General features: G+C 31.4%; 1 protein-coding gene across 7 annotated transcripts in view; it reads left to right on the forward strand.

Annotated features, from left to right (window-relative positions):
* The window catches only part of LOC141560373 (phospholipid scramblase 4-like), a 60947-nt gene extending 47557 nt beyond the window's left edge, over positions 1–13390 (forward strand). For all 7 annotated transcript variants that reach the window (XM_074298394.1, XM_074298393.1, XM_074298396.1 and 4 more), the window contains 2 exons: positions 3101–3259; positions 6647–13390. In XM_074298394.1, the coding sequence (XP_074154495.1) occupies positions 3101–3259; positions 6647–6709 (222 nt within the window). In that variant the 3' untranslated portion in view covers positions 6710–13390. The remainder of the gene's footprint in view (positions 1–3100; positions 3260–6646) is intronic.
* The last annotated feature ends 836 nt before the right edge of the window (positions 13391–14226 follow it).

Raw genomic sequence — 14226 nt, forward strand, 5'->3', positions numbered from 1 at the left:
AACAAACCAACCTTCACAAAATGGACAAATAACTTAAAAAGATTCTTGCAATGTAACCATCGGTTGAACATAGTACTTATTATAACTACAATTGAAAAATTAAAACATAGCAGAACTGACACTTTTCCTGCTTCTAGTACTGGCTCTTTGTCAGTCATGTTGTGTGGTGAAAATGATGGCCCCTTTTCTAATAAGATCTGAAAGAAATTGCTTAAAAACAATATATAGCCTTGTCATATTCTTTTTTTCAGTCCTAAAGCAATCAGTTCTAACTGTTGTCTCTTGGTCAATATATATGTATCTCAGGAGACAAGTAAAATTATCTGGCACTCCCATATCTTTGAGGATCTGCTACATTTTGTTGTGATCCATGCAATCAAAAGCTTTACTGTATTCAGTGAAGCAGTGGATTTTTTTTCTATAATACTTTAATTTCTCCACAATCCAGCAAATATTGTCAATTTGATCTCTATTTCATCTTCCTCTCTGAAACTAAAATGCTCTTCTAGTCACAAAGATACTTTCAGTGAGATGAAAAAATGTATTGGGTATAAATTATGTTTCAATTAATCCACCTGATGCTAAGTTTATTCCATCAGTAACTACTCAAAGCAATAAAAACTTTGAAAATTAAAATTCTGATTTCAGCTGGTATATGTAGTGAGAAAGCTGGGGCAGAAAACCCAACATCATTTTCTTTTAAAATAAGTCAGGATTTGTATTTCAGTGTTTTTTATACTTTTGAAGTACTCCTTTTTAACATTACTGTTCCTGTTAAACCTGTATTGCAATTTATTTATGTTATTGTTTTTACATATATATATATACATATATATATATATGTATATATATATATATGTATATATATAAATATATATATATATATATATATTGTTACTTATTTATTTAATTTATGTATAGAGTAAAGAAATCAAAAGAAGGAATTAAGGTTACCAGGGGAAAGATCAACAACTTTAGATATGCAGACAAAATCACTGTGATAGCAGAAAGTGAAAAAAAGAATTAAAAATCTTAAGGATGAAAAAGGAGAATGTAAAAACTGACTTGAAGCTTAATTAAAAAAAACACTTCTTGGCAAATATAAAAGAAATGGAAGTAGCACTAAATTTTATATTCTTGGGCTCCAAGGTCACCACGGACAATGACTTCACCCATAAATTAAATAAAACAAAACCAAACCAAAAATACTTGATCCTTGGAAGGAAAGCTATGACAGATCTGGAGAGCATACCAAAAAGCAGATCCATCATCTTGCAGATAGTTGTCCATATAGTCAAAACAATGGTTTTCCCAGTAGAAATGTATGACTGAGAGTTGGACTGTAAGGAAAGCTGAGTGCCACTTTTGAATTGTGGAGCTGTGGAACACTTTTGAGAAACCTTTGGACAATATACATTTTGCATCAGTCAATACTTAAAGAAATTACTTCAGATTGTTCATTACGAGATCAAAATACTGAAGCTGAAGCTTAAACATCTTGGCCACATAAAGAGAGGACGAGACTTGGTGGAAAAGACCATGATGATGCAAAAAAAAAATTAAAAGCAAAAGAAGTGAATGGAAGAGGATGAGAAGGATATGTAGTATTTTGGAAACTTTAAATATGAGCTTTGAGAGACTTTGGAAGATAGTGGAGGATAGAAGGCCTTGGGGTCCAATGGTCCATGGGTCATGAAAAATTGGATATGACTGAATAATTGAACAACTCCTGTAATTTTTTGATATATATTTTTCATCCATAATCATCATTAAAAAACAAATATTTAAGTGAATTCATCTTAGAACTAGAAGTAGAGATCGCTCTATCACAAAGTGTTAAATCAAAATATTCGAAAATAATGAAGCATGCCCAATTTTATTATTTGTAATTAATAGCTAATAAGTAATGTTTTCCTTGGAACAAAAATAGTTTTATGTACTATCAATAAATAAAATACTTGTTTTAAACTATGTCTAGTTCACTTTTATCTTATTTTATTTATATTTTCATGTTTATAATTTATATAATATTAATATAATTTTAAAACAGCAGTAATAATATGTAATATATAAATATGCCAGGCACTATACCAAGCATTTATAGTTAGTTATTACTTCATTTGATCCTTTCATTAATCCTGGGAGATAAGTGCTGTTATATTATCCATATTTTACAGATGAAAAAACTAAGGCAAAAAGAGGTTAAATGGCTTGTTCAGGGTCACACAACAAGTGTCTTAGGTCAGATTTAAATTTGAGTCTTTCTGATTTCAGGATCAGTTTCTCTATTTTAGCTAGATGTGCAAATGAATAGATGAATCTCTCTCTCTCTCTCTCTCTCTCTCTCTCTCTCTCTCTCTCTCTCTCTCTGTCTTTCTCTCTCTCTCTCTGTCTTATGAGAGAGAAGATAAATAAACATAAATAAAATACATAAACTTTTGTTGTTGTTGTTGTTGTTTATAAAGGTGTGGAAACAAAAGTTTAGAAACCACTGCTATATCAAGGATTCTTAATCTGGGATGACCTGAAGAGATTTTAGGTTCTTATGAACTTGGACGGGAAAAATACATCTTTATTTCATGTAATTGATTTCATTTGTAATCCTGTGTATTTTTTGGATATGTGTTAAAAATAATTTTGAAAAGAGATTGATAGGCTTCCCCAGATTGCCAAAGTCATTCAAGATAAAAAACATACTCTTGTTCTAGACAGTTCCTTCACTAAAAATATCCCTGTTCTGTGTTTTAGTCCTTCTAGATGTTATAAAATGATTTTCTAATCTTGGATAAATTAATATACTTTGGTATTGATAGATGGTAAAGAAGTTAATGTGTAACAAATTATGTAACTTCTATTATTACTTGAATATTAAAATGTCCTCTTTGAAATAATGTTATTGGCCAAAAGGAATAAATTTCCATTAAGAATTTCAGACAGACAAATCAATAGGAGAGGATAACCTTTTAGAAAATACTCCTACAATCCTCTCCTATAATGAGCGCCTCTTCTACTATCTCTGAGTGAACTCATTGGATTTTTGCTTATTTAAGCATAAAATACCTTTAAGGAGACTACTAAAGTCAATTTTCTCTCTTTCCAGATTTACTCATTGGATGGAACCATTATTGGAAACATTTGTAGACAGTGGCCAGGCTTTCTACGAGCATCAATAGCAGATGTAGACAACTATGAGATTACTTTTCCATTGGATCTCAACATAACAATGAAAGCTTTGGTTTTTGCAGCTTGTTTCCTCATTGTAAGTCTGTACTTTTATTTTTTAATATTTTTTGAGATTCTAAACTTAAAGCACCAGAAAATAAGTATTTTTCACATGCAAAGGAGAGCATAAGAAAATGACTGTGTATGGAACCATAAATCTTTTTTTTTTCATATTGCACACGTTATGTATGTTTCTGTATACATACATATGCACATCTATGTTTTAGTGTAGATGTAATTTGTATGTGTATATATATATATATATATTTGCATTTCACATATTAATTTTAAAATTGTTCTGCTTGTTTGTGTTTCCTTCTGTGTATTAGAAATGGTACTTCAATGTCTTTCATTTTAGGGATTGTTATTGCTAAAACTGAGTTCTCTGTCCCTACCCTCACCACATCTCAATTAAAAAAAAAAAACAAACAAAAAAAAAAAGGAGGGGGAAGTCTTGACATAGTTAAGCAAAAGAAATCCACATAGTAGGCATGTCAAAAAAAAGTTTCTTTCTGTACCTTGACTCTATCACCTCTACCAGGAGATGGTTAGCAAGCATACTTCATTGTCAAAGATTCTCTGAAGATATGATTGAACATGGCATTGATCATATTTCTTAATTTTTTCACATTTTTTTCTCTTCACTATGTTGCCATCTTTCTACAGATATAGTTCTAGTTTTATTCGTATCACTTTACATCAGTTCATATAACTTAGGATGCTCTGGAATATTTTTTTGTCATTTTTAAGTATAATATTTCATTACATTCATAATAACAATTCATTCAGCCATTATTTAATTGATGTATCATGCTCCACCGTGCTTGCTTCCCAAACATACACAATGAATTCTAGGTTAGTTAAAAAATTATAGCACAAAACAAACAAACAAAAAACATTCCCCTCTTCTTTTAATCTTTCCTTCAGGTTCAGAACATTTGTTTTGCTGGCTGTTATTCCCTTTTAGTGTATCATCCCTCTTACCACTTCTTGCTATGCCCTTCTTCCCATTCTTACTTCTTTCCCTATTGACATCAATGTATTTATACGTCAAATTGCCTGTGTGTTTTTAGCTATTTTTGTCTTTTTTTAGATAAAAGTTTCAACTGATGCTCATGTCCCTCCTCCTTTCTGTGTGTTTCTATATATTTCTTATCATGGACCCCTTTGTATACAAGTATATTCCTTGAACCCTTCTTCCTAAAACTCTTCTTCCTAAAATCCTCATAACAAAAAAAATAAACAAACCAAAAATACTAGATCAGGGTATGCCGTTTTCTTGTTTAATTCCCTCAATAACCAGTGAATACATTAAGGTTCCAAAGGAACACTTGTTTCCTCTCACTCCCTTTTAGAATGTTAGTGTCATATCAACATAGAATGCATCTGGTTTCTCAAATAGAATACCTTTCTATGTTTCTCAGAACCCTTATGTTTGTATTTCAGAATTCCTAGTCTTTTTATCACTGTCTTGAAGTCATCTATTACATTTAAGATTCATTAATTTCCCTGTAAGAGTAGATTTAGATTTGAGATTAAATTACTCTTAGTTGTAGTATTTTTTTCTTTTGGAATATTGTACTCCAAAGACTCCTTGTCTTGTGTGATCTTTACTTTTTTATTGATGTTTGAACTGTTTTTTTTTTTTTTTAATGCTTGAAATACTTTTCCCTCATAATATGAAAGCTTAAAGTTTTAGCCATGCCATTCTTGGAAGTTTTCACTTTTTTGTTTTGCTTTATTTGTTATTGTTTTGATCTTGTTGTTGATTTAGGAAGTGATTGTTGGACTCATTCTATTTTCATTTTGTTTGAGGAGCTTTCTTTTGTAATCCCTTTTAAAGATTGTTATTTTTTCTAATTACATATGAAAACATTTTTTAACATTCACTCAAACATTTTTTGAGTTCCAATCCTTGAATCCTCTTTCCTTTCTATGAGAAGGAAAGCAATTTTATATAGATTATATGTGCATGATAATTCAAAACAGTTCCATATTTGACATGTTACAAAGAAAACAAATAGTACTATTACTAATAATAAAAAAAAAAAAAACAAGAAAAATAAAGTATGCTTTGAGCTGCATTCTCTATCTTAGGCTTTTTTTTTTTTTTTTTAAATCACAATGGGGCTTTTGGAACTTCCTCCATCTTTCTTCAGGGACTTTTCATTCTTCTTATCTTTGGCCACAGACCCTTTCAGGTGACATATATCCAGCCTTCCATGCTGGGGACTACTGGCTTTTTTTTTTTTTTTTTTTTTTTTTTTAACTCTGCTGTCATTGGCTTTCCTTGTAGCTCCCTTTCCTTACTTTCCCGTGCCTTTTTGCTTATTTGTGCAATTTAAGGAGAAGAGATCTTGTATTTTCTTATTCTTTCCTTCATCATTATTTGACCTGTTACAGATTTCATGTTTTTGCCTTAATAGTGAGTGGGAGCTGTTTAGGAGGCAATCTTGGGGCAAAAATCCTAACTTTTGAAATTATGGCATGAATTAGGTTCTTTTGAACTATAGGATTAGAAATGACAAGAATTTTTTAACTAGTTTTTTTATGAACATCTGCATATAGGAATTCCAGTGTCACCTAAATGGGTAATATTTATAAACTTACATGTTTATTTGATACTGCAATTAAGAGGTGCTATATAACTTTAATTACATTTATTTTTAGGTGATAGATTATCATAGGTGAAAGAATGAAATTTTGGTACCGATTTGTATGTGTTAATGTCTGAGATACAATCCACCTCTGAAACTGATTTTGTGAATCTCCAAGTGAACAATTGAGGAGAGGCTTAACCAATATATGTTGGGCCAGAATTGGAGCATTGTTAACTTTTTTAAATTTTGTTTTGTTTTTATCTTTTCCATGTTTATTATGTGAATTATTTGAAATATACTTAAGGAATAAAAAAGCACAGGGAAATTGTTGTATTTTGGGGGATAAACAAGAATATAAACTCTGCTTTTCTTTTCATGGAAAGCATCCTGTATTTGGAGTTAGAGAACCACTGTTTATATCTTGATTCTTCCAGTTGCTATCTGGATAAACTTGGAAAAGCAAATTAATGTCTCTGGGCTTCAATTTCTTTGTCTATAAAATGAAGGAGATAAATTAGATGACTCTGAACTTCTGTTCCAGCTCTAGCACTATAATCCTATGAGCTATAATCATACATAATCCTATAAAAATAACAAGAAAAAAATTAATCGACATCTCTCACCTTCTAATATAACAGATATTTTCAAATTTCTCCAGAAGAAAATGTTAATTTGAAAATCGTATTTTATTAGTACAGTTAATAAAACTTAATAGGATTAATTGCCAGTTACTTTCTGTTAACATCTAATTGTATATCTATCTATATATGTATATGTCTGGTTATTTATTCATATGCATGTATACGTGTATTTTTTTATTCTAGGATTTCATGTTTTTCGAAAGATCTCCAGCAGCTGACTCTCATCGCTCTACCCATCACCACTGATGATACTAGTAAGAATAATAGAATGTCAGAGTTGGAAGGGGACATAGTGGTCATTTAGTGAAATCCATTATGAGCAGAATCAACAGATAGACCATTCCCTGGAAATGGCTATCTAGTCTCCATGTGAAGACTTTCAAGTGATGACATTATACCATTCCATTTTTGTAACAACTCTTGATTATTAAGAAGTTTTTGGTTTGTATGGTATTTTTTTTTCTTAAATGGGATTGAATATTGATTAGATTCTCTGTAATTTCCACTCAGTATTCCTACTATTACTTTCTAATAGAAGGGAAAACATGTCTAATCTCTCTTCTAAATGATCTAAAAAAATTCAAAAATTTTCAAATACCTTTAAAAAGCTATCATATCAATCTCCCCTCTATGAACTCTCTTTAAAAATGGGTCCTCCATATTCCTGGCTCTGTTTTGTTAAGCAGCATTGTAATGTCACTGTCATTGTCCTATATGTGCCTACTTTGGGGTGCAGACTTTTCTATCATGTTGGTAACATATTTGATGCATTTAGTGTCAATATTTCATCAAATGCTTATATTATCCTTGGCTTTCCTGTGACTTGTTATAATCTTCTTAGATCTGTCTTCTTTTGTTTTTCTATATTCTTTGAAATAAGATGTTTTGGGGGGAAATGGAGGTTTTGTATTTCTAAATGTTAACATTGAAACTAGCACTCCCTTCTACCCCCCTCCACCCCCCAAAATAGGCTTTTCCTTTGGAGTTTACTGAAAGTTAATTCTATGGCAACCATGACATAATTCTAGCATCCCTTGTATATCATATTATTATGGATCTATGATTGACATACTCTCTATATTGGTGCAGATGTCAACCCTTTCCTGTGTCTTTATATATAAAATGAAGGGGTTGTATCAAATGACCTCTTCCAGCTGAAGAGCTATAATCTTATGACTCTTGGAAATCCTCTATACGGATTCCATTTAACATGCTGGGGGCTTCTGTCTCATAATATTAACTTTGTGTAGGGGACAGCATTGTTACTATGTAGCAGCCTCCCTCTTCTTCTAGTTATATATCTCTCTGATGATTTCATTTATTTGGTGCATTTGTTGGTAACATATTATATAGTATAGCCTATTTACAATATATATTGTAGCCTTATGCCTCTCTATTGCCTTATGGAAAACAGCAAAAGTTAATTCTTCAGAGACTGTGGTATCCTAAGCTCTAGATTGGTTAGCATACATTTGGACCCTTCTTTAGGGGAAAGTTTGTAGTCAATAAACACACAGTACAGTTGGTCAAAGACAAGTCAGCCCATTTTTCCTCTTCTTTAAATCTGAATCCAGCTCATTTTCCATCCACTGGAATTATCCGGGTTCCATAGATAATGATCAGTTTTTATGGATTTTCCACTTAGCCTTACAGCATTGATTAGACAAAAAGCCTTTATCAACATCTTTATTCTTTCTGTGTAGATAGTTATGACAAACTCTTGAGTCAAGGAGTTTCATTACACATAGGAATCTCTTTCTTGGCCAAAAGGCTCTGAGCATCCTCTTTTTTTCTAATAAACCCAATAAAATTTGTTCCTTTTTAAAAATACCTTCATCAAGGATACTTGTGATCCTTGTTTAGACCATTTTTAAAGAGAATGTATTGAGATGAAAATAAAACCCAGGCACAATGTGAAGCAACAATCAAAAAAAATCTAATGTGATCTTGAGCTGAATTAAAAAGGGCATAATTTTGATGTCTGTTCTTTTAGCCATTTCTTTTATTTTCGGTGTAAATAACTTTGTTTTTTTAATGGATTAAGTTAGAATTAACCGACTCATCTGTGTGACATAATATTTTATATTTTATTCTTCATTCTAATTTAAAATTGATTTTTTTTTCTTTAACAAAATTGCTTTTTTTAGACCCAATTATTTTTTTTCTCATAATGGTAAGTTCCTGCCATTTCATTTTTATGATATTATTTAGTACCATGTGAGACATCTTCTATATTTGTTCTTAAAGAAAATATTTAGGACAAATAGAAGCATAGTAAAATAAAGTGTTGGCTGTAGGTTCAGGGAAACTTGATTAAATTATGTGGCAAAGTGGAGAGAGTGCAGGTCTTAGACTTCCTGACTTCTGGGTTTAAACCCTCCCTTTAAAATTTACTAGTTATGCTATCATGAGTAAATCATTTAAACTTTCTTTAATTTAGCATCTGAGTTACAGGTATATTTTGATGTGAAATCAGTGTTCCACCACTGAAAGCAAATGGTTTTGATATGTTAAGTGCTGTTTCTTTTTTTCTTTGTACTCAAGATGTAAGTAATTACAGAATTGCATTCAGTTGCCTCTCCAAGTTAGATATTCTTCCATTAAGCTTCAACTTCCTTTTGACCTCTGATTTCACTGGTAGCAACAATGTCAAGATTGATATGGAATGTCCATTCATTAACTACTGGAAAGGATCTTTTATCTAGAGTAAAATCATCTAAATTAGTATTAATAGTTATTTTAAAACATTATGATTTTGACTATCATGTATACCATTTTATCTATCTTCCATAATTAATACATACATACATATATTTTTATTTAACATTGTCATTCAGTTATTACATTATATGAGTTTTTAGATTAGAGATTGGATGTTGAAGAGGAAGGAGTGTGGAATTAGGAATCTTGGCAGTGATACTAATTAACTTTGTGACTGTGGCCAAATCATTTCTCATTTGGGGCCTCAGTTCCCTCTTCAGCAAAATAAGAGAGTTAGACTGATTGCTAAATTGAAGAATCAGAGGAGAAGGATATTATATGTTCGCACTATTGATTTTTTTGAAATTAAGCATAGGTCTTTATATTTAGGACTTAATATTTCTTTCCACTAGATTTCACATTCTCATGTTCAGGCCATCATTTTATTCTGTTAAGTCTTTTTGGATCCAAATCTTTTACCCAACAAGTTAGCTTTCTTTTCAGGCTTTATGTCATCAGCTTATTTGATAAGCATGCCATTTACATTTTCAAGACATTAATAAAAATGATGAATAGAGCATCGCTAAGAATAGAGCCCTGTGGCTCTTCACTTTAAATGTCTATTCAGTTTTGGAAGATGATAATGGATAATCATAATCTCTTAAATTCTGCAGATTCACAATCTCTTGGAACATTATCTTCTCTCTAAAATTAAAAAAAAAAAAAACTTGGTTTGGGAGAGCTATTTCAAATCATAAGTATTAGTTACTCCACAGATTATTTTCAGTGACTTCAAGTCTCTGAAACCTTGAAGGATAGCCAAACTGTATTTTAGCTCTAATAAAAGAAGGGTGAGCTTAGAAGGGATGGCAGTTAGGCTATGCAAAATTAGAGTTATTTATAAGTGTGTGTTTGAACATGCCCTAGTATGGCTCTCAGTCTCAGTTTTATTCCTCTAGGGTAAAATAGGTTGCAAAGGGTTCATACCAGAGACCTGAGACAGTTGTAACCTACTTAAAAATGAAAGGAATGGCACTGTAGAAATATCCCCATGTATAACATAGATGGAATTCTATCAGCAGAAGTTAGAGAATAGCTAGGCTGATATGGCTTGTGGAGATAGGTATATAACAAAGGTTGATAATGTGCCAGATATTAGAAATATAAGGGGAAAAGTAATTCAAATTTAACTTGGAGGTATGAATTTAATGACGCCCACAAGCTTCACATAATTTTAACAAGAGACTCTTTCTATTACTAAGCATACAACAACATATCAAAAATAAATTGATAAAAGTCCAGCAAAATGACCCAAAAAGATCCACATATCTGAGGGAGGGAGGGGGTAAACCTCATTGCACACTTGGACAATGACATCTTATAAAAGGATTATTAATAATTAAACATGAATAAATGTGAAATGTTGAATATAAACTGCTTGGGGAAGGCAAACTTAAAAATGAAAAAAGTAAAAGATCATTTAAAAAAAACAGTATTTATTTCACATCTGGATGGATTGAGACAGGGAGAAGTGAGCTTGATAAGAAGTATGTTTTAAATGTATAGTCTCACCTTCACCCACATTTTTATGCATCTTAATATTTCTAATTAGGAAGTATATCCTTCTAAAGTACTTTGTACATACTTTTCACCTATTCTTTCTTTCTTTCTTTCTTTCTTTCTTTCTTTCTTTCTTTCTTTCTTTCTTTCTTTCTTTCTTTCTTTCTTTCTTTCTTTCTTTCTTTCTTTCTTTCTTTCTTTCTTTCTTTTTCTTTCTTTCTCAGTTTATATTACAAGTAAACAACAGATTCATTTTTTTTGTTATTTATTGTTTTATATTTCCATGCATCCCCTAATTGCAACTCATTAGCTGAGGTAATTAAGATTTGAACATATAGAATATGTGAAATTAAAATAGAACAAGGCCCTAGTATAAGACAATAATTGGGCAGGATCTATCAATAGCTTTATTGAAGTCACACACATACATATACTCACATAAAATCTCTTTATATATATATGTATATATGTATATATATATATATATAATCTGTCTCTTTACATATATATGTATTTGTATATATAAAAGAGACAGAGAAAGGCAGTAGAAGAAAGGGAGGGAGGAAGGGAAGGAAGGAAAGAGAGAAGCCATAATGACTTTTCTGGATCTTTTTTTTTCCTGTCTCATTAATCTACAAGCATTTAGTAAGTTCTCTGTGCTAGGCCCTGTGTTAGGTGATGGGAATCCAAAAATTAAAAGCAAAAGATTGCCCTCAGGGAACTTATACATTATTAAAAAGATACTATATACATATCTGTATATCTATATGTCTATATGTCTATATGTAAGTATGTATACCAAATCAAATAAATACAATGAAGAACCTTAATGAAGTGATCATTAAGGTCTAAAGTCTTTAAGGCCTTCCAGCTTGAATATTCTATGATTCTGATTGTTTCTCATTTGAGATGAAATAGGCAAGCTGATTTGTTCCCTTTCTATGAGGAAACCCTGCCAAATCATATTGTTATTTTGGTAAGTGAATTCAAGTTTTATGTTGCAGTTTAAAATTCATCATTTTATATGACCCTTAATGAAAATGTAACACAGACGTGTGTATATACACACAAAAACATATATGTGTGTGTATATATATACACATGAATATATACACACATATATACATACATAATTTTTAAAATATTGTCATTTAATTATTGCATTGTATTTATCTAGATTAGAGACTAGATTGCTTAGAGGAAAGAGTGTGGAATTAGGAATCCTGGTTGTGATTTAGCTTTGTAATTTTAGCCAAATCACTTCTCATTTGGTAACCTCAATTTCCTCTTTTGTTAAATAAGTGTTAGACTGATCACTTAAGTCCCTTCCAGCTCTACAAGAAAAAAAAATCAACAATAGCTGAAAGTCAGGAAAGCACTATTGTTTTACCTTTAGCAATAGTGAGGAATAATAGAAAGGTCAGAATCTTTGTGATTGAATAGCCTGGATTTATATCCTAGATCTACCACTTAACATTTGTTTGGTCTTAAGCAAATTCTTTACATGTATGGACTTAGTTTGCTCCTTTGAAAAATAGGAGCCTAGATGGGGTAGTTTCTATATCTAAACCACAAGATTGCATGGGATCAACCATAGGATCATGTCAAGATCCTTATCAGTTATTCAATTATCTGTATCAACAGATAAAAACCTCACTGAACAGATTGAGCACCTTTTGCCCTGAATTAATTTATTCTGCATTTTGGTCTAAGTATAGATGTAGACCGTGTGCACCTATAACACTGCTATTACTTAGAATATGATATTAAACCCTAGATTCAGAGTGAAGAGAAACCTGGAGGTCATCGTAGTCTAATCTATATTTTACAGATGAGGAAACTGGATTCTGGAGAGATTGAGGCATGCTCCAATGTCAGAAAAGTGTGAAATGGCAGAGCTTAAATTTTAACCCAGGACCTGTAATGCCAAATTTGTTGGACTTATTGCACTATGATAAACCCCTCCCCCTTTCTTTTTCAAAGTAAAATAAAAAGTATATACTTTCAAAAATATTTCTGCTTAATACAGAATAATAGATTACAGTTTTATAGTATGGTTTTTGGTTATTCCTTTTAAATATTTTTATTGATAAATTTTATTTTTGTATCCTACTTTCATGTCCAAGTATGTCTTCCCCCTTCCCCTATTCAGTTAACCCAGATATAGCTGCCCAGAAAAACTAACCAACACATCAACTATGCCAAATAATCTATGTAAACTGTATTTTATTCTTTATTTTTGTGAAGTTAACTCATCAAATATTTCTTTTAAAAATAGAAAATTATAATGTATATTTAACCCTATATTACTTAGCTTTATAGAACTCATGTACTATTATTTTAAATAATGATATATTAAATGGAAAAATTATTTTAAAGTATTAATATCAATAAAAACATCAGATTATATTGTCAAAATTCTTCACTAGAGGCTAGTGCCTTATATTCCAAATGCCCTTTGGCCTTCTCTGTAGAAGATGTGAGATTTCTAATTTCTATGCAGTATTATTATAATAACTTATCGCTTGAATTACATTGTATTTCAAAGTCCTTCCATGTGTATAATGCCAGTTTATGTTCTACTGATCATGTATACATTCCTCATTGTGTGTTGGAAATGTAGAATTCCTTATTTGGAATAAACAAGTTGGATTCCATTCTTTGCAATTCAGTTTCATGTGTTATCTTCTTTACTTCCTTCAAATACAAACCCTTTTATGATCTTTACAACCTTGCACATCTACTTATGATCTTTTTAAAATACATATTGATTAGGACAGGTACTTTTTCTCAATCGACACATTCTCTCCCTTGTTCTACTAGTTAAGAAGGAGGGATTTCTATCCATTCCTAAATACTGACCAATACTCAACAATTCATACTTATGGGATTTGCTTGTCCAGGTAAGCCTTGACAGGATCTCAAGTCCCAGAATGTTGCTTCTATTTTGTATTACTTTTTCTGAGCAGAGGTGACCAAAGAGGGGAAGTAAAGGGAAAAGGTATAGCCAGAAACTGTGCCTTACAAATATTATCTCATTTGATTCTCAACAACCCTAAAAGGTAGGTGTTATTAGCCCCATTTCACAGTTGATGAACCTGGGGCAAATAGGAGTTAAGTGATTTGCCCAGAATCACACAACTAGTAAGTGTCTGAAGCTGGATTCAAAGTCAAATCAATTTCCTGGCTCCGGGATCATCATTCGCTCTATTTCATGATCTGATTGTCTCAGTGATCCAAAGAGATCAACATTCCAAGATTTGGCAGCGACCACAGAGGTTTGAGTGTGTGGTTTGGTGCTGGAACTTCCCTACCTTTTTAATTTTTTTACACTTTAAGTATTCTGATCTTCTCCATTCCACATCCCTATCCCACAACCTACAAGCTACTATGCAATTTGGTGACACTGACCTCCTTCCTGTTCCTCTAATAAAACACTCTTATTTCCTGAATACAAGCATTTTTACCAGTTATCTTCTATATCCTTATCTCTACCTCAAGTC

Source organism: Sminthopsis crassicaudata, chromosome 3 (assembly GCF_048593235.1).
Source record: "Sminthopsis crassicaudata isolate SCR6 chromosome 3, ASM4859323v1, whole genome shotgun sequence".
NCBI lineage: Eukaryota > Metazoa > Chordata > Mammalia > Dasyuromorphia > Dasyuridae > Sminthopsis > Sminthopsis crassicaudata.